Below are 19,493 nucleotides of genomic sequence, written 5' to 3'. Positions count from 1 at the left end.
GCCCTCCTCTTCCTCTCCTTTCTTCTGTCTTACATCTTAAAACAATGAATGTTTCTTCTTCCTCCCTGATAATTACAGCCTCAGTGACGCAGACACGCTGTGATCCGACTGCACAGAAAGTATTTGTATTATTCCAGCAGAGGGCGCCATATATAAAAAAATAAAAAATAAAGCGTTAAACATCCTCACAGTTTTAAAAAGAACTGTTGTACCAAATCCACTTAGCCACAAAAATGCACAGGACACCAGTTACAGAAACGACCATATGATGCCTTCTGTTCATTTAACTGTATCGTTAGGAAATCTAACTGGAGCTGCATTAATATCTCACCTAATTTACACCCTTAAAACTGGATCTACTTGAAAGCTGTGACTATGATTTATTTTCTGGGGGATTTCTGTAATTACAGGAAGTGAAATATTGTTTATTTTTTTGTTTGTTTTAAAAGCGGGAACTGACTTACAGGGGTTTCGTTTTTTTTTTTTTTAAACACATCTTCAGTTAAAATTCGCATAAAATGTAACAAGTGTAAGACTCAGCAGTTTATTTGCTCCCTATATAACGCCATTCAGAAATACTGTTCGCTGCATTCTTCTTCTACGTTCATATTCAAAATAAGTAGATGACCAGTAGATGGCGCAGTCGCTTGTTGTGACGACGCAACAGGTTTGGGCAGGCGTTTTTCGAAAACTTGCAATTCAACTCCGTCCTGTTCGTCCTTCCTCTGCTCTGGTAAACAACTTGTCGCCGCGCATGCAGCTGTCATGGATTTAACGGCAGACATGGGTTTTCTGTGTTTATTTGCACATTTGCTGCTCTTCCACCGCGCTTTTGCGTCTGAAGGTGAGTTTTGTGCGTCTGTCGTTGTGTGTGTTTGTGTGCGTCACAAACAGCATATGGAAGAAATGGGAGTTGGTCCGTAATCCTGCTGGTTAGTAGCATTCCCTGCACAAGCTTCAGTGGCATTATCTGCCTGGTAACTGCGCTGCAGGCGGGCTGCAGGATATTTTTAGGCCTTTCTTTCTTTCTTCTCCCCCACCTGTCCTAATATGTGTTTGAATTTGCAAACTCTCAGGCTGTGGTGCAACCTATGCTGTTACCACACTCAGTTTTCTGTGAGCTGGCAGTATTAATAAGTTAGACACACACAAATCACCTTTGGACTTGTGTCATTGAGAACCTTTGGAAAGTCAAACAAACCCCACATTAGGTTTTAATGAGCTCTGACTGTTTTGTAGTTTCGTTCTCACTGTGCTTAATAGACCTTTGGTCAAGCTGTTGTCTGTGAATATGTTTTATAGATAAACCTGTAATAAAAAGATAATTATAATCTTCAGTTTCCTGTGTTTGAGAATTGTTTACAGTCTGATTTTATGCAGTGTATTTTGTTCTTGTTTTGTTTTTTCAAACTGAGCTCGGCATTCATGTAAAAATGCAACCGAAAATGTTCTTGTGTTATGACAGGTATGTAGAGCAGAGCTTACTGTAAACCTTTGTGTGTGTGCTGAAAATGTGAAATATGTCCCAGACTAATCTGGGATTCGGCAGCGCCACAGAATTGTTGGGTCCAAACTGAGACCACTGATGTCAGTGTTTGTGTGAGGAGATCCAGATGTTCCTGCAGAAATTACTGTCTAATTTCTGCTGATCAGCTGCCAAAAGATAGGCTGCTAATTAAAAGTGGCTGCGGTCCAGCTGTGTTGTTAGTGTTTGGAATCGAGACGCTGGGAGAAATCACAGCACTGTGTCTGAGCCTGATAGCAGAGCAGCCCACATTGTTGATCAATCCAGCATTCAAATGTCATTCTTGTGATCCAGACGGAAGTGACCAGAATGTACAGGATTAGAAACGAGTGCATCTGAGGGACCGCTCATATCCAGCAGGTTAGGAGACAACGTTGGAGAAGTGAGGCTAAGACATTTTGGACCTCAGAGGAGGTTGATGGATGTAGTGAAGGAGGACATGCAGAGGGTTGGCGTGACGGAGGAAGATCTTGGGATGAGGTGAGAGGGAGGCAGGTGATCTGCTGTGGCGAGCCATGAAAGGAGCACCTGGAAGGTCAGTCCAGTCATGACTGACTGACTGCGTCATCAGATCTGTCACATGTGTTGGGTTTCTATCCCTGACGTGACACAACAAGAATTTGGTTAAAAACAACCTCACAGCTTAGTCTCCACTACAGCCAGGCTACACGATGCTTCTGATTCCTGACCCAGGTGGGCTCAGGTTTCATCATAGACTGTATTTAAAAGATGGACTGAACACTTGACGGCACAGATTGGTTTTGGACTCTGCATTTTGAGTCAGTGTTAGAAAAGAAACTGTACAGCAGCTAAAATTCTTTCTTTTTCCCCCTGATGCAAATATTTGAATAAGAGAGTACAGTCCTCCCTTTTTCAGTTGGTGTTATCTGCATGTGTGTGTGTGTGTGTGTCACACAGATATCTTCTAAATGCTGAATTAAATAACTGACTTAGGAAACACTCCAACTTCACTCACCAACACTGAAGAACAGACATCTTTGACAGTCTGTGAGCACATTTACATCAGGGTTTTAATAGTTTTGCAATTTTCATTAGTTTTTATTTTTATTTAGTTTTGACTTCAGATTTTCAATTTTATATCAGTTTTAATTAGTTTTTACCAATTGTTTGCTAGTTTAGTTTAGTTTTTATTTTTTTGAAAATCCTTAGTTTCAGTTTAGTTTTGATTAGTTTCAGTTATAGTTTTAGTTGTGTTTGCAATAATTAAGTGTAACAAAATCCCAGTTTCATCATATCAGTCATTCTGCTCATCCTTGGGTATGTTGCTATTCCAGCTACCATACTGCACCCTGGACAGGTCGCCAGTCTGTCGCAGGGCTAACACGCAGAGACAGACAACTCACATTCCCACCTATGGGTTCTTTAAATAAATAAATAAATAAAGGCAGATGAACAACCATTGATACCAGGCAACTATAAAATGTATATCTTGGCCCCAATGAGACTATTAACTCTCGCAGCACCGGGTGTTCGTAATTTTGGTTCAAGTGAATTGATAAACTTTTTGAAGGTAATTGACTCACACAGTTGTGTAGAGTTCTTATAAAGAAAGAAACAGTCTATTAAGGGTTAGTTGAATTATATCTGAATGTTGTTCTCTGATTTTAGGCCAGTACGCAGCGACGATTGGAGAGGATGTCACTCTTCAGTGTCGGGCTCCCAGAGACGCAGTGGTCACCGTGCTGGAGTGGAGCAAACCTGACCTGAGTGTGGACGATTACGTCTTCTTCTACCGCAACGAACGCTCATACGAGAAGTACCAGCATTCGTCTTTTAGGGGTCGAGTCGCGCTGCGAGAGGCCTCCATGAAGGACGGAGACGTTTCCATCGTGCTGAAGAACGTCACCGTCAGCGATGCTGGAAGATACAAGTGCAGGATTATAATGAGCAACGCAGCGAGCAGCGAGAGAGTCTTAAGTGAGGAAAGATCCCTCAGTGTCACAGAAGCAGGTGAGGTTGAGTTTGTTTTTGCTGCAGGCTTTTATTCCAGGAAGCATGTGAGATGAAGGAAACTCAGGTTTTCTGAGAGAGAGCCAGCTCCAACTCTGATTCAGTTACCACGGTAACAGACTGAGCTTAAACTCCTGGCGGGATTTCTTCAACAAAGTCTGAGTGTCCCTCTCACTTCCCCTCGTGGTTCACCAGCTGACTAGTTTTATTTCCCCTTATTTGTTCTTATCAAAGTTCAGAGCAGCTTGTTTGTGCAGCGAAACCCAGTTTGTCCCACTTGGACGTCACTTTTCTATTTTTTGTGCTTTTTAAAATAGTTTTTGTGCTTTTTCAGTCATTCACAGATTTGTTATCAGATCAAAATACAATCTGCAGCTGTCAGACAGTTTCTCTGCAGGGAAGGATGAGCTTTAGATACATGACACGCTCATGTGTCGTGTTCAGCCACACTCATGCAAACATGTCTGTCACACTTGGATCTTGTAGACTACGTGAACCAGCTGTAGTCAGTCTTACAGTAATCTGATTACATTTCATATCACAGGATCTTATGTGAATCAGTATAAACTCCACGTTGGAGTCCACTTGCACTGCAGGACGCAAAAAGGATCATGATCATGGACAGAGACCAGATCAGACCCCGGCCTGAGTTTCTTCTGGTCGTTTCACAGCTCATCCTGTCTGGATCTGCTTTGGATCCATTCATAGTGTCTTATTTTGTCCTGACATGATCTGTTTTCCATATTTTAATGATCTCCTCTCAAAACTAAAATGTGACTCAGTAGAAAATCCCTGCTGTAGCTGCAGGAGAGCCATCGACTATCAGTGAAAGCTGGTTAGAAATGGTTAAATTGGAAACGTTAGTACGACGGGCGCTTCAGTAAACTGTGTCTGTTTCACCAGGTTTTCAGCTTCAGTTAAAAAAACTGCTGTAAAATCAGGATGCATATAATGAAAATGTAACTTGGGTAAATCACGGCCATCGAAAGTATAAAAAAACGAATTCTGAGCTCCATTAATTTCACTTTCTTTCTCTAGTCACGCACGCGTTTAACTCGGGGTGAACGAACTCTGAGCTGTTTGAGCAGGACGCTGAGAGTTGCTGATCTCAGATAAACTTGGACTTTTTTTTGTTGTTGTTTTTATCTCAGAGTCTGTTGAACAGTTGTCTGAGTGCAGCGTGTAATGTCTGATGTTTGTGATCTGCAGAACACACGGATGAAGCGGGCGAGCCCGTCGGACGCGTCGGGAAAACATTTCAGAGAAACGAGAATCACGAAGGTGGACAGAGTGTCGCAGTCGCAGTTGGAGCTGGAGTGGTTTGTGTCTTTCTTCTTGCTGTTGTTTGTTTGTTGGTGTATAAAAGAAAACGGCCATCCTCACCAACTTGCAAGGAAGCCCCGAAAAAGAAAAGAGGATCAGAAGAGATGATTTGAAAACCTGAATATGAAACACTGAGAAGCCTGGCTACGTGTATATAACAGTGTGATTCTGCTTCTCAGAAAAGGGGACCATGAATATTTCTCTGCTGTGAGAAACTAAAAAAGCAGACGCAGGTCATGAGACTGTCCACAAATATGTAGCATTAAGCACTTTAGTCCTGTGAAACTAATCGATTTAACAATGACAGAGCAAGTTTTCTTTTTGTGTGTTGATTGAGAATGAAAGTGTGGAGACTGGAGGTTAGACTTCCATGGGTTTGTGGGATTTTGATCACATGTCAGTAACCATGAGTACGGCATGTGAATATGGGGATTTGTGGTGTTGCATTTAGGTCTAAGCCAGACATCTTTTTTTACATATTTTACTCAGAGATGTGTACATATGTACACATCTCCCTTTTAATAATAATGACATGCGTAACACTGACTTTTAATAAGAGTTCTCTTGTAATGTGAAGATTTTCTGTATTGTTCATGTTGATCTTTCACTTTTGTTTCTTGGCAGTGGCCACAGATATAACCCTACGTGTACAGCATTATGTTCTGATGTTAATAAAACACTTCAATCAGCTGGCTTGGTTTGGACAGAGTTTGTTTCATGATGATAAAATTGAAAGTGAAATTGTTGCTGTGGGCGGTGCTGGGGGGGGGGGGGGGGGGGCAGGCTCGCTGTGTGTCTGAAGCAGCCACAGGAATGTAAACGGCTGACAATAACACAGCAGGAAGTCTCTGTGCTGGAAGAGCTTTCGTTTTTCCTTGTGTCGGAGCAGAACCTGCTGCTGTTAGTGGGATTAATGGGTAATCAGATTACTCTGCAGGTGTGGACTGGAAACACTGTGTTGTGGAACAAAGTCGTTGTGGCGTTGGCTGTTTTCCAACATCTGGAAACGGTGAATTCAGCTCCACAGTTTGAATATGCAAGAAGAAGAACAGCTGGAATCCCCCAAATATGTTTTCTTCTCCTGAGGATTAATGATTTAACTCAAATAAAGGAAGTTATTGTGCTCATGTCAGCTGACTGTAATTGCGGGGCCAGGACCGCCACCTGCTGGCTGCTTTTAGTCACTGCTCATCACTAAGAAAAAGCTGTGTGATCCACATCCTTTATTAAAACAGTGTTAAAACTTTTAAGGTAAATGATTGAGTCATTGTAGTTTGGCTTCTCTGCACTGTGCTGTTACCTTCAGTGTATGAAAGAGGTGTGGAGAAGCAGCTGGATTATACAAACGCACTGCCACACCTTTAAACAGTTCTGTTTTTAAAGAATGAAAAACAAGACCTGAGCTCTGCAGGCTCAGACATGCAGGTGGAAGTCGTTCAGTTCTGCTCAAGGCGAGAACACAACCAAATAAAAGCTGAATGGGTGTGTTCACTGACTGCATTTAAGATGTTTTATTAAAGGAATAAAGGATGTTTCCACTTGATCCTGAGCTCTGAGCGGCTTTGCAGCAATTCTTTAAATGTTGTTCTGGGTTCTTTTGTGACCTGCTGAATGAGCCGTTGTGTCACTCCTGTTTCCACAGGCTTCCTCCATTTGTGGACGATGGCTCTCATATTGGTCCCAAAACCTTAGAGATGCCTTTCTAACACTTTCCAGACTGATAGTTGTCAGTGATTTGGTTTCTCGGCTATTTCATTAGATCATCATCATGTCTGCAGCCTGCTTTACTTTGTCAGACGAGTTTTATTTAAATGATTTCCTGATCCAGCAGGTCTGGCAGTAATCAGACCTGCCTGTTAGTTTATATTTTCCCAGTATAGTTAGTCCCCTGTTCAATCTGCAACCTGCAAATAAAGCTGTTTACTTTGAGTTCAACTTCGCCTCACTGAATCCTGCATTTTGGGTCCTTCCTCCCTGCCTGCCGGTGCACAGCCATGACAGTATTTGCATTAAAAATCCGGACTAATTTAAAAAAAAAAGAATTATAATAAAGAATAATAATAGTAATATTAACCCTACAAGGGATAAAAAAAAACGACCCCACGCAACATTTGTGTCACCTAATTATTTTTCAAAGTTAAGCAAAGTGGAAGAGATCCATGCAAAAACACAGCTTTGCTGTAAAAAATACCCCACATGTAGGCTACACAGCTGTGAGATCCAGACTTTTATAAAACATCCTTATTTATTTATTTTAAATCAAATCATTGTTGTTGTTACAATAAATGTGACTCCCTCTCGTTTGTAGTCTGAATAAAGCCTGGATGTCTTCGTCACAGCCAGTAGGGGGAGCTCTGAAGGAAAACAGTGACTTTTCCCCCCACGCACCTCACGCGTCAGACAGGCACTGACATCCATTTAGACGCAGATCTCTGAAAAAACAGTCACGTTTCGGTCATGGTGGATCAAAGCTTGCGTTTGTTGTCACTTAAGGTGGATTTGCGCTATTATTTTTCCTCGATGGAGTTTTTAATCTGGCTGATGCGTCCCGAACAGAATGATGGGGCAAAACTCCTCTGCGATCAGAGGGAGCGAGCTGCTCGCCAGGGAAAAGGTTCAGCTACACCCCGGGGCAGCGAGAGAAGCCAGCCAGTTGTCCGAGACTCTTGAGCCCAACTTGGAGCCCAAAAACAATGAATGGGTGAGTTTTTAGTTGGTTTTTAATTCTTACTTGAGCGCAATGGCACCGACACCAAATCACCAGGAAATTCCTACTTTTGACTTCCTGAAATTTGTATCTGCTCTAACTTCTTATAGCACCCTTCACCGTCACACATCTGTAACACGTGTCTGTGAATGAGCTTGTAGCAGCTGGGAGGGAGGGTTAACAAATTGCACTTTTCATGTGGCTGCTGTGAACTGCGTGATTTTTCTCTCCACTTTAACCTGCAAACCGTGTTTGTGGGGGATGTGCTGGTTCAGCTGCATCTTCTCGCGGTGGTGAAGCTGGTTTACAGTCAGGGTGTGCGCCTAATGTTTCCTTATGCTCCTGTGACCATCTCATGCTGGCTCTCATCACATATTAATCCGTGTGGTGTCAGTGAACATTTTATTCGTCGCGTAAAAACTGCACGTGTGGCTTTAGGAGCCGATCAGCAGCAGCAGAGGGCGTCAGTGATCAGCTTTGGTTTAAAATGGGTTGGGAGAGCCGGAGCTTCAAAAGCATCGCGGTTTATTTTAATAACTGTGTCGTGATGTCACCAGAAGTGTCTGCAGAAAGAAGGAGGTTTGTAGGTGTTTACTGTCTGCTCACAGACAGTAAACAAAAACAGGAAGTCCCCAAGTTACACTGAGTGTTCAGGGACCTGCATACAATGAGCTTATATTAGCGACATATGGGCGTGAATGTGAAAGTGAAACTAACCACTCAAATTTCAGACAGTACGCGCCAATTCCCGTTCAATGTCTGCACAAATGTCGTTGGTCGTGGTCTTCTTCTTTCACATCTTACTGGCTTCTGGATTGAAAGGTGAGTTCACGCGTTTAGAGACATGACGAACAAGCACACGTTCATGTAATACATCTGTTTGAAAGCACAGAGCCAGAGATGGGCCTGAGAATCAAGCTGCATTTATGTATGGTCAGATATCCTGTGGTCTCTTCTGCCTTGTAAATGTGATGTTTGCAGCTGGTTTTAAACCGAAGTCCTTTAGAAAACAGGGAAGGTTATGCATCAGTTACCATGGTGACCTCACAAGATGAGAGCCATTATTGTGACACTGTAAACTCTGACCTTCTACTTGCTACAACAACAGTTCAGAGTTCAGTACTTGCTGTGATCCATAGTGTTGCTGTCAGAGGTCTCAGGTTGTGACTGTCTGCTGACGTATAGGTGGTAGAAATGGAGTCCAGCGTGTTCTTCTGCATAATGCATGCCCATGATGTGCAGTATAACATGCTATTAATGTTTTGTTTTTCTCCTCTTTCTTTTTTCTGGACACAGAGCTCAGACAGAGGCCTGGACAAGATGCCACTCTTCAGTGTTGGGGTCCCACAGATGCACACATCACCCTGCTGGAGTGGAGCAGGCCTGAGTTCATCTCACAGGGTTATGTGTTCTTCTTCCAAGACCAGCGCTCGTACGAGAACTACCAGCACGAGTCCTTCAAAGGCCGAGTGGAGCTGAGAGACTCGTCCATGAAAGATGGAGACGTTTCTGTGACTATGAGGAACGTCAGCATGAGCGATACAGGTATATACACGTGTGAGATTACAACAAGCAAGACAAGCAGTGGCAAGAGAGTCATCAGCGAGTTCCAGCACTCCATCAACCTCACAGTCACAGACACAGGTGAGTTTGTGGAGGTTGAGCTGACTGCTTTAACAGAACAGCTGTTTTTAAAGGTATGCTTCACACCTCAGAGGTATGATGTTGGCTTTTTCCATGCTCAGAGTGGTTCTCTGTCCGGGTAAAGTACCTCATGAAATCCTCACAGGAGGCTCTAACAGTGGGCTAACTTTCCTTCTGCTTGTACGTATGTGATATAGAAATAGTTGTATCCAACGAGAAGCTTCCTGTTGTGGAGGGTGGATACTTACACATACTTCTGCGTGTTTTATGCATTTATTTTGAAAGGTTCTGCACATGATAGACATGCAACAGTTTGAAAAAGAAAACAAAAGTGACACACTGCTGAATGAAAGTGGTATGAAACATCAGCACAGAGATGCTACCCTGCAGTTATTAGCTAAACGGACACATTTATCACTTCCAGCTCACTGCCAGCAGCTTTGACATCACCTCTACCAAATGTTACAGATATTTCAAATTGTAAAACAAGAACTATTTACAGCCTACCTGGTAGCTGAGTCTACAAACCTGTATTTTGTTTTGTTTTTTGCAGGTTTCACAGAAGGAGACTCGAAAGAAAGAGGACACAGGGATGTATGTATTTATGCTATTGTGTTAATTCTTTCATGCGGACTTTTTCTTGGTGTTATGCTTTTTGTTACTTTAAATATCTACAGAAAAAAGCAATCATCAAAATCCAAATCATACCAACATGATGGACGGTGTGAACAGCTGGCATGAAATGGTCAGACCTGTTTAACCTCAAACTAAACCGAGGACCTGATGGCTTTGAACTTTTCTTGTCCATCTTCCATTGGTTTTAATTTTGCACTCCAGTATAAACACCATCCCTCAACTCGAGGATCACCACAACATGACCTAATAGACCAACACCTTAGTTCACAGATTCACTTTGTCTAGGGGTTATTTCTGGGATTTCACACAACCCAGGATTCAAATCATGAATACATAACGGGCTTGGATTTACAACATTATGAATGAAATGTGCTCTATTTGGAAGCAGCCGGTATTGTGCCAAAAACTGATTTACAATGTATTTTTTATGTGTAATATCTTTACGTATGTTGGTAAATAGACTTCGGTGAACAGCGTTTACAAAGGCGTTATATGTAGAATTAAAAAATGATCTGTTTTTCAAGTATCTTTACAACTCTGCTTACATTATAAACAATCTGGTCCTTTATCCCCACTTAAAATATTTTTACTGAACTATTGTAATATTTGCTGCCATTTCTGCTGTCCTTTGGGCAACTTACTCTGACAAAAGAAATTTTAATGTTAATGAGATTTTTTTTTAACTGCACAAATAAAGGTTATATAAAAGTCACTGCCAAAAACTGATTGCGGCTTCAACCTCGTTATGTGGTGGATCATAAATTTGATTAGTTTTGAAGTTGTACATCTCTGTTCCTTACGTTTCATGTGATGCCTTTATTAATGTTTTATTTGTTGCTTTGACTGTTTTCGAATAGAATATGCAGTGGGAATATAGAGGGAGATAAGTAGTGAAAGTTTTGCCTGGGTTGATTGTGCGTCGATCCATTGGTAATGCCTCAGGGCTCCAGTAGGTGGGTTCGCGCGCTTCCTCCTTCACTCAATACAGACGAGTGAGAGTAAGAGCTGCGTGTCTGTGCTGTTCTTTCACCTCTCCTCACTATTTCCCCTGTTTAAGGGCACAACAGTTACACGAATGTTGTTTGTGGCTCAAGAGGACTTTATGTCATCAATGAGGGATGCATTTGACATATGTTTCACATCTTATAGCCCAACAAGTCATAGCAGTTTAAATACGAGCAATCAGTTTACTCCTGGTCCTAAAGTGTAAATTTGTTTTCTTACTCTTCTTATATTTATTGTTTGTTTACTTGCACTGCTGTAACTGGAGCCTCGTCGTCTCGTCTCTCTATACTGGACTGTATGTAGCGGAGATGACAATAAAGTTTACTTTGACTTCAGCAGCGAGCAGGCGCACCGAGGGCTCTCGCGCTCACTTTTCGTGTATAGAATTTCGAAAAAAAAACATCAGTGCAAATTATGAGTCTGTATCACAACTTTTGGTGTTTTCGTGTTTGTTGTTTTGTTATTCTTTTTGTTTTATTTTGCGAGTTGGTTATTAGACGCTGCTCCAGCCAGCCAGAGAATCCCCCGCCGCCCCGCCCTCTCCTTCCAGTGCCGCAAGCAGCAGACGCACCTCGCAAACGGAGGGCGCCCTTACTCCCGGCAAATGTGCAATAGAAAACCGATCGGTGCCTATGCCATTCCCAATATGCGCTGGCATGATGTCGGGGCAGCATGAGTACGAGCATTTTTTTTGCCGATGCCCGTGATGCCACCCCCACCACGATGCCGCCCTGGGGAACCGCCCGTGTCCACTATATCAAAAACCGCTACTGGGTGTAACTTTAAAAGAACATGTCAGAATATGAACTGTCTCTGGATGCTGTTTTACTTTCTCATCATCTTCTCTCCTTCTCTCTGCTTTAATAAGAATAAAGCAAAAATCAGAAATAAAATCACCAAAATTAATTGGAGAACGAAGCAGCCATCTGCTGCGACCGGTTGGGGTGAGAGAAGGAAAACAGGATAAAGACATGCTGTGGAAGAGAGACAGAGATTAATAATAGATATGATTCAATACAGAGAGGTCTGTTAATACATAGTGAGTGAAGACTGAAAAGGAAACACTCAATGCATCATGCCACTGTACGCTTTAAAAAGAAAAATACAAGTCAAAATATTTCATACATAAGACAGAGAGGCTAGATAACATGCATCTATGAAGTGCCATCCTCGTTGATGCTGGAGGAGGGGCTTTAGCGGAAGACCCGCTGCAGGCTGCAGTCTCCCTGAGCAGGTTGGCTTTTCTCTGCTGCGACCTGGTGAAAACAGTCTCTCAGAGGAGTGTGGGAGTTCCAGTCTTCACAGCTTTTTTTTTTTTAAACTGAAGAGGGATTTGCTCTTTTTTTTCCTCTATCGGAGTTTCTTATCTGGCTGCGGAGGCGCCTGACCGGGCTACCTGAGGGTTAAGCCTGGAGCCCAAAAACAATGAACAGGTGAGTTTTTATTTCTTTATTCAGCGCAATGGCACCGACACCAAATCCCTGGAAATTCCCACGTTGATTTCCTGACATTTGTATCTGCTCAAACTTCTTGTAACAGCCTTCATCCTTTACCATCACACATACGCTACACGTGTCTGTGGATGACCTTGGTGAAGCTGTGGGTTGTATTCTGTGCGCTCTCTCCCCCCTCTCTCTCTCTCTCTCTGGTAGTAGGGCGGAAGTCGATCGCCACATTTTATCGAGTTTGAAGAAGCAGCGGCTTCATTTTCTGAGAGGCACCGGAGAAGGAGGATTAATATGTTGCGCTTTTCATGTGGCTGCTGTGAACAGCATGATGTTTCTCTCCACTTTAAACTGTAAACCGTGTTTGTGGGAGATGTGCTGTACAGCGCAGCTGCTTCTTCTCGCGGTAATGAAGCTGAATGACAGTCAGCTTGTGCGCGTAAAGTGAACTTCTTGACTCAGGGAACAGTTTCAGATATAATAGCGACCTTTCCTCATGTGACCATCTCATAGTTTTATCATGTAGTATCAGTTACCACTTTATTCGTTGAGTAAAAACTGCGTCTGTGGCTTTAAGAGCTGATCAACAGCAACAGAGGGCGTCAGTGATCAGCTTTGGTTTCAAGTCAGTTGAGCTTCGCTGTTTCTTTTAGTGTTTGTACGCGCAGCCTGCCCACAGTTTAGAAAAAGGAAGTACGCTACTTGTTATGAAGGAAGGGAAGGCTCAGGGTTGAGTAGTTAGCATCATGGGCTCATCCGATGAGAATAAGAATAAGCAGTCATCTAATCACGGGGTTCTCATTTTATTCTCAAATCAATAATTCTCGAATCAATAAAGCAAAAGAAGGAAGGAAGGAAGGAAGGAAAGACACACATGGACTGCCAATGCTCTGCTGCCGCCCCGTGTGGGAGTGAAGAAAGAGTGAGCCAAAAGTAAATGCAGTCCTTATATAATGTGTGACAGGTGAGTGCATTTAAGGACAAGCACCACACCCAATCAAAGGTGAGAGAACTAAACAAGGTGCATCTGGTGAAGTGAGTGGGTGTGCTGGGATGTGCTAAAAGGTGGGTCTTTACAACACTACTGAAGTTACACTTGGTGGAGCAATAAACGAACAAACAGTGCATGCAGTTTTAAGTCTCAGGGCTGTAATGTGCAACTGTCACTGTGGTCACTGTAGAAGAGCAACGAGCAGCAAATGATAAGCATGTGAGAGCGTTATGATCAGAGTCCTGCTACACAAACAAACAGCATCGCCTGAAGTATAGCAGATTTACACTCAGCGATCAGTATATTAGGATCACCAAGCTCACACTGAGTCTAACCCAGAGGTCCTGCAGCTCATTTAATCTTCACTGATAATGGTTCAGCAGGATCACTGCTTATCATAACTGCTGCGGTCATTTTAAAAGCCAGCGAGGATTACTTCTTACCAGGGTCTGTGTCCTGATTTTAAATTATTTTGAACTTCGATCTCTAAATCCCCCGCCTGTCCCCACACTGTCGCCACCCTGACAAAGAGGAAGCAGATGTTGAAACAGAGATGTGACCAGCTGACCTTTGTTTGTGTTGTTGTCACAGACCGCGCCAAAGACTAAAGTCACAGACTAAAACAGACTGAAATAAACAAGGAAAATAAAAACTACGACATGAGCTTCCCTGTTTCTCTCTATATATATTTTGCTGGGGTGTTTGTGGGGAATTTCCTTCCTCCTCTCTCCGCTTGATCACGGAGTCACGTGGCAGTAGGACAATAACAACATAGAGTTCCCTGGAGGAACGGGAAAGTCCCTGCGGAGACCCGAATCCTTGCAGAACAGAGAAAAACATTGATCCTTTCACAATACTGGGGTTGTATGTGCCATCTATATTTGGATCGATCCGCCCCCCACTACCAAACAGCGGGCCGACCGTTGGGCGACCTGCAGAAATGTCGTCTGTTGTAGTTTTCTTCTCCCTCCCGATGTTGGTGGCTTCTGCGTTGAAAGGTGAGTTTCTTGCGTTTTGAGGTAACATGAACCGAGAGGCTGCCAAAAGAAATGACTCATCCATCAAGGATGTAAACAGTGAAACTATACTGCAGCATTTTCACGCTTCCGGGGAAATGCAAACAGCTGCTGCAGCTCGTCTGATACCGTAGATGGAAGAAAATGTGAGCGAGTTTAGAAGGAATTTGCCAACAAAAATGTTTTTGACGCTAACATGGTGCCAGGCTGCAGAGAAAGTAAAGCAGGCTCTGACGAAACAGACGAACAGAATCAACTTCTTGTTGTTGATGATTTTACTGCTTTCCAAACTACTCCACTGTATATTAGATGGAGTATCCTACTTTGTACTCAATATTGTTTATTTTAAAACTTCTTCAATAATTTAAAATGTTGCCAGTTTTTTAAAAAATACATCTAAAATACTATGCTGTGTTATTAAAGTTTAAGCTACCAGGCAGTTCAGGAAAAATTTCTCCAGATGCAACATTAAAGGACTAGACTCATTAATGAAACATGTACATCATGTTGTTAATAACGAGTACTTTTATAAATTTCAGCTCTTTAAGGACATTTGGAAGCTCAAAGGTTTCTTCTTGAATATCTATCAAGTCTAAATACTGCTTTTGCCACCAGGTTCAATATGAGTTACCATGGTGATCTAGTAAGGTTAGTAAGTTTAAAAGTCGTCCTTTATAGAGACAGAACATATATTATTATCAGAGAGCTGCAGGAATCCATTACTTTGATTAATCAGTGTTTATGGAGGAGTGCTTTGGATTTCTGAAGTGTGGCCTTTTTTTCATGCTCAGAGGGGCTCTGGAGGCAGTTTTATCAATCCTTGTTTGGTAAAGGAGATTTTTGTATTTGTGTAACTGGAAACTCAAAGAAAAACACAGATAGGGTTTTAAATGTTTTCCCTTTGGTTCGAGGCATCTTTATACAGAAAATAAATACGATTAAATAAATAAGATATTGGCTCAGACTTTAGTTTGGGTCGAAAAATCTTCATTACAAGTTTCAACAAAAGCATGCTTTTTTATATATGTCTGATGTGTTAATATTTCGATCAAATGAGAAGCTTCCTGTTGTGGTAGGTTTTGACATGTTTGATACCGACTTCCTCGCAGTTATATTTATTGGTTGCTTTTTTTTGTTTTTTTGCATGCTATGGTTTGTGAGTTTTACATGTTTATTTTCATGCGTGTCTGCCTCACTGAGCTCAAACGAGGGCAAAGCATACAGCAGTTATTATTGGCCCAGAGAGAGGTCAAAGTACTCTGAATCTGTTGCTTCAGTCAAGTAACGTACACCTCTTATCGCTCATCACACTTTGCGTGGTGAAATCAGCTGAGTGCATTTCACAAGTCCATGTGCTAACCTGGACTTGTGATCGGTATTTGTAGCTCTTCATGGTGATCAGTGCTGCAGAAATGAATGTTTGCACTTTGTTTTAACCTCTCTCTGCGTCCTCTCTTTCAGTTCAGATAAACATCACAGCTGGACAGAACGTCATTCTGCCATGTCGAGCTCCAAACATCGACAGCAATTCCAAAGAAGTTGTAAAGTGGAGCAGAGCTGACCTTGGAAAAGATTATGTTCTTTTGTATCGGGATGAACAGGTTGATCCAGACGAGCAGCATCCATCTTTTAAGAACCGGGTGGAGCTGCAGGACAGACAGATGAAGGATGGAGACGTGTCTTTGATTCTGAAGGGTGTCACGACTGCTGATAGAGGAACATACGAGTGTCGTGTCTTCAGGAGAAGAACAAATCGCAGGAAGAGAGCTCATCTGGAGACTGACCCTATCAGTGTCATCAACCTGAGTGTTGATCCTCCAGGTGAGTGAGTAGAGTTGAGTGTGTGTGTGATCAGAGGTGAAGCTGCTTCCTGGTTGTTGATGTTTGTTTCTAAAGATGTTGTTGATGAGACTTTGTAGAAAGCAGCTGGTCTGAGTGATGTGATCAGAGTGCAGTAGATAATGTCTGACAGCAGTTTGAAGAGGAAATGGATTCTGTTCTGTTCTTCACTCATCACCTACCTGACAGCTGACACCTCACACCTGTTTCTCACCTGCAGGTCAGCCAGGAGGACACACAGAGGATGGAGTCAATAGAGGACATGCTGTACTGGTAGCTGCTTTGTCACTTTTTGCTGTGATTGCTGCTTTGGCGATCTTTATAAAACTAAAACCTCCTCCTAAAACCCTTACAGACGATATTTAGTCTGTTAACATTTTTTACTGTATTTTTCCACTATATTTTATACATATATTGTTTTTTTACTATCTTTTACTGTATTGTACTGCTGAGTGACTGTCTTCCTTTCGTCAAATATATTTAATTGCAATGTAGACCCTGTGCTTACTTGCATATGACAAATAAAACTGAAACTAAACTGGTCTGTGGCATTTCATCAGTCTTGGGGGCTTCGGTGCTGGTTTTTGTCGCCATTTTCCCCTTTACCAGGTTTCAAAATGACGCTTTTGATTTTGGTGAAAGAGACACTCTCGTGACTCATTGAGTGACGCTGTTGACCAGCAAATATGAGATATGCAGTCTGACAATGTCACATGAACCCTGAGCAGGTATTATTTTAGTATCTGGTGCCAGGTAGTATTACCTAAAGGAAAACCCTGGTGAACCATTGCAAGTTGATTAGAGTAGGTAACAGTAACAACATTAACTACCAAAGTAATAAAATTAACAACATTTATAACAAAAATAGTAGCAATAATATCCCTGAAAAGGATAAGCGGCAGTGAATGGATGGATAGTAGCAATATTAACAACAACATTAACAATAACAGTAATAGCCATGGTAATAACAATAACACCCAAAATCCACTGTTAATATCTGAGACTGCAGCTGTTTTCAAAGATGAGCTCTTCAGGCACAAACATGCAGGCTGAAGTCTGTTGACTCTGCTTTAGGTAAGAAAACAGTTTTTGAATCTCAAATGTTTCACAGGTGTATTCAGTGACTGTATTATATTTAATCAGTCAATCAAAATTTATTTATATAGCACATTTTAAAGACCGAAGTACACCAAAGTGCTTTCCAGTAAAATCATGATACAGATAAAAAAATCACAATATAAAATATAAGTTACAGATATAAATAAAATATAAAATAATTACATAATCTAAATGCAAAGCCAGATGTAAATTACCCTAATTAGCCTTGAATGCCAGGTTAAACAAATACGTTTTTAGACGTGATTTAAAAGACTGAATGGAATCTGATGCGCGAATGTGAAGAGGAAGAGTATTCCATAACCTGGGTGTCATGAAACGCTGTGTGGCAGGCAGGAGATGAGGACTCAAAGTGCAGGACTCACAGACTCAGGGGATAAACTCAAGATCACAGCTTTATTTGCTGGTCACAGAAAAACGAGCATACAAAGTAAACTAAGCTAAACTGGGGAACAATGAACTAAAAGTCACAGGGAGATCCACACAGCAAGAGGGACGACACGACACTGACTCAGAGAAACAGGGTTTAAATACACTGGGAAGTAACGAGGGGAATGAGACACAGAAGGAGAGCACAGCTGGGAGAAATCAGAACTGACGAGACAAGGGAGCAAAGTAGGATACACTCACATGAGACACAGACCTTCAAAGTAAAACAGGAAGACGCAAACTAGACTAGGGGAGACAGAGCAACTAAGAAACACAGACAATACCAACAACAAAGACAGAGGGGAGCTACTAAATACTCAGAGAACTAAACAGAATACAAGAAAACCAAACTAAGACACTAAAGAATAAGCTGGGACAACAAAGAGAACTGAGAACATAATACAAAAAACTCAGAGGCACAAGAAACTCAAAACACTGGGTCACTGACCCAGGACCGTGACACTGGGTGCGGCAAGGGCAAAGGCACGGTCTCCTCTGGTCTTCAGCCGAGACCTAGGAGCACTAAGAGCACTAAGCTCTACATTCAAACTGGTTCAGTGCAGCTGTACAACTGTAAACACACAGAATATGATTAAATAAATAATATATAATATTGAGAGGAGTGCAGGGATGTAGCAGCCAGCTGGACGTCACTGGTTAGACTGGTTACACTTCGTTGAAGGTGTGTGGCTCAGCTTCAGTGAAGAGTAGATGACGGCTGGCTCTGGTGGAAGATCTGAACACAAACACACAGATTAGAGAAAGTTCAGATGTCAGGAGGTAAACATGAGAAAAACGTGCACCGGCTCTGTTTATTACAGAGGGGATATCCACAGAGTCAGGTGAGCAGGAGGAGTTTGACACTGCAGGTGAAAGAATAAAAATAACACTGTCTTATACACTGTATAAGACAGCGAATTTCCTGAATTTCAGGATTTCTGCAATTACTATATGTATAAATATTTATTGTAGCTGTAATCAGATCGAGTCTGAATGACAGAGTTGTTGCACTGATACCTCTGCTAACTTACAAAAGGATTCCTTGTATTTCCACCTCTTTTCTGACTAATTTCATCATAAATTTTCATAGACCTTCTGCTCATTATTTAAATTTTATGGTCCACAATTTGTAAAATTGTAAAAAATACAATTTTTAAAAGGCATTAAAAGCATATGTGTATTGGAATTTTTTTCAGCATTCAGTCTAGCAGTCAGTTTGCAGACTGCCTGATTCCTCCTTACCTGTAGAAGATGTGGTATTAGGATTAGGTTGGATTTGGAGGTGAGGGGCAGTGTCTTGTATCGGACAAGACTAGACTTACATGAAATAAGCTACTAATCCTTTTTTCATTACTCTTAATTGTTTTGCTGTTTGTTTGTTTTGTTTTATGTTAGAAAATTTTTACATTGACAACATTGGGTTGTTGTGTTTTTCATGCATCTTAGAATATTTTAAACTTAACCTAAATTTTCAGAGTCCTCGAAAATGAAAAAAAAAAGAAAGAAAATGCATATGTTTGCCAAATGTGTTTCCTCAATAATGATTAAAGTACAATTGAAGTACCAAAGTTGCTCTATTAAGGTTACATTTGCTCAATCTGGCACAAAAGTTTAATAAGAAAAGCATTTTCTTCATTTCGTAACTAAGATTTTTGTGTTAAAAAGTATTCCATGTGATTTATTTTGAATTACTGTAAAATTACATATTATACAGAAATTTTCACTATTTGTCTTTTGCACGATAAAGTTTTTATAATTAGTGCATGCTCAAATATGCCATTCTGCAGGACTGCTTGAATGTTTTTTTTTCATGATTTAACCAGCCAGTAGGCATTTTTGAAGTATC

The 19,493-nt window shown here is 41.5% G+C and overlaps 3 protein-coding genes across 3 annotated transcripts in view; 2 read left to right on the top strand and 1 right to left on the bottom strand.

The window, feature by feature from the left end:
* The window catches only part of LOC102797571 (uncharacterized), a 38,298-nt gene that overhangs the window by 14,528 nt on the left and 4,277 nt on the right, over positions 1 to 19,493 (bottom strand). The window lies entirely within an intron of this gene.
* On the top strand, positions 657 to 4,932 carry LOC148103563 (ICOS ligand-like). Its single transcript, XM_087838879.1, has 3 exons — positions 657 to 844; positions 3,155 to 3,496; positions 4,706 to 4,932. The coding sequence occupies exons 1-3, from the start codon at positions 766 to 768 to the stop codon at positions 4,930 to 4,932; spliced, it is 648 nt and encodes a 215-aa protein (XP_087695005.1). The 5' UTR covers positions 657 to 765.
* On the top strand, positions 7,420 to 16,644 carry LOC148103562 (matrix remodeling-associated protein 8-like). The gene is made up of 4 exons (XM_087838895.1): positions 7,420 to 7,520; positions 8,823 to 9,170; positions 15,725 to 16,084; positions 16,335 to 16,644. The coding sequence occupies exons 1-4, from the start codon at positions 7,517 to 7,519 to the stop codon at positions 16,466 to 16,468; spliced, it is 846 nt and encodes a 281-aa protein (XP_087695021.1). The 5' UTR covers positions 7,420 to 7,516; the 3' UTR covers positions 16,469 to 16,644.

The sequence above is a fragment of the Neolamprologus brichardi genome, chromosome 3 (genome assembly GCF_056152115.1).
Source record: "Neolamprologus brichardi isolate AB-2024 chromosome 3, ASM5615211v1, whole genome shotgun sequence".
Taxonomy (NCBI): Eukaryota; Metazoa; Chordata; class Actinopteri; order Cichliformes; family Cichlidae; genus Neolamprologus; species Neolamprologus brichardi.
Note: the sequence above shows the minus strand (reverse complement) of the source record. Positions and strands in the feature narration are given on the sequence as shown.

What these genes read in the sequence shown, in the direction of transcription:
- LOC148103563 (XM_087838879.1), top strand. Translation starts at nt 766, where the DNA reads ATGGATTTAACGGCAGACATGGGTTTTCTGTGTTTATTTGCACATTTG. An exon ending in CCGCGCTTTTGCGTCTGAAG is followed by an intron (nt 845 to 3,154) that starts GTGAGTTTTGTG and finishes CTCTGATTTTAG; the next exon opens with GCCAGTACGCAGCGACGATT. An exon ending in CCTCAGTGTCACAGAAGCAG is followed by an intron (nt 3,497 to 4,705) that starts GTGAGGTTGAGT and finishes TGTGATCTGCAG; the next exon opens with AACACACGGATGAAGCGGGC.
- LOC148103562 (XM_087838895.1), top strand. An exon ending in CCTCACAGTCACAGACACAG is followed by an intron (nt 9,171 to 15,724) that starts GTGAGTTTGTGG and finishes CCTCTCTTTCAG; the next exon opens with TTCAGATAAACATCACAGCT. An exon ending in CCTGAGTGTTGATCCTCCAG is followed by an intron (nt 16,085 to 16,334) that starts GTGAGTGAGTAG and finishes GTCAGCCAGGAG; the next exon opens with GACACACAGAGGATGGAGTC.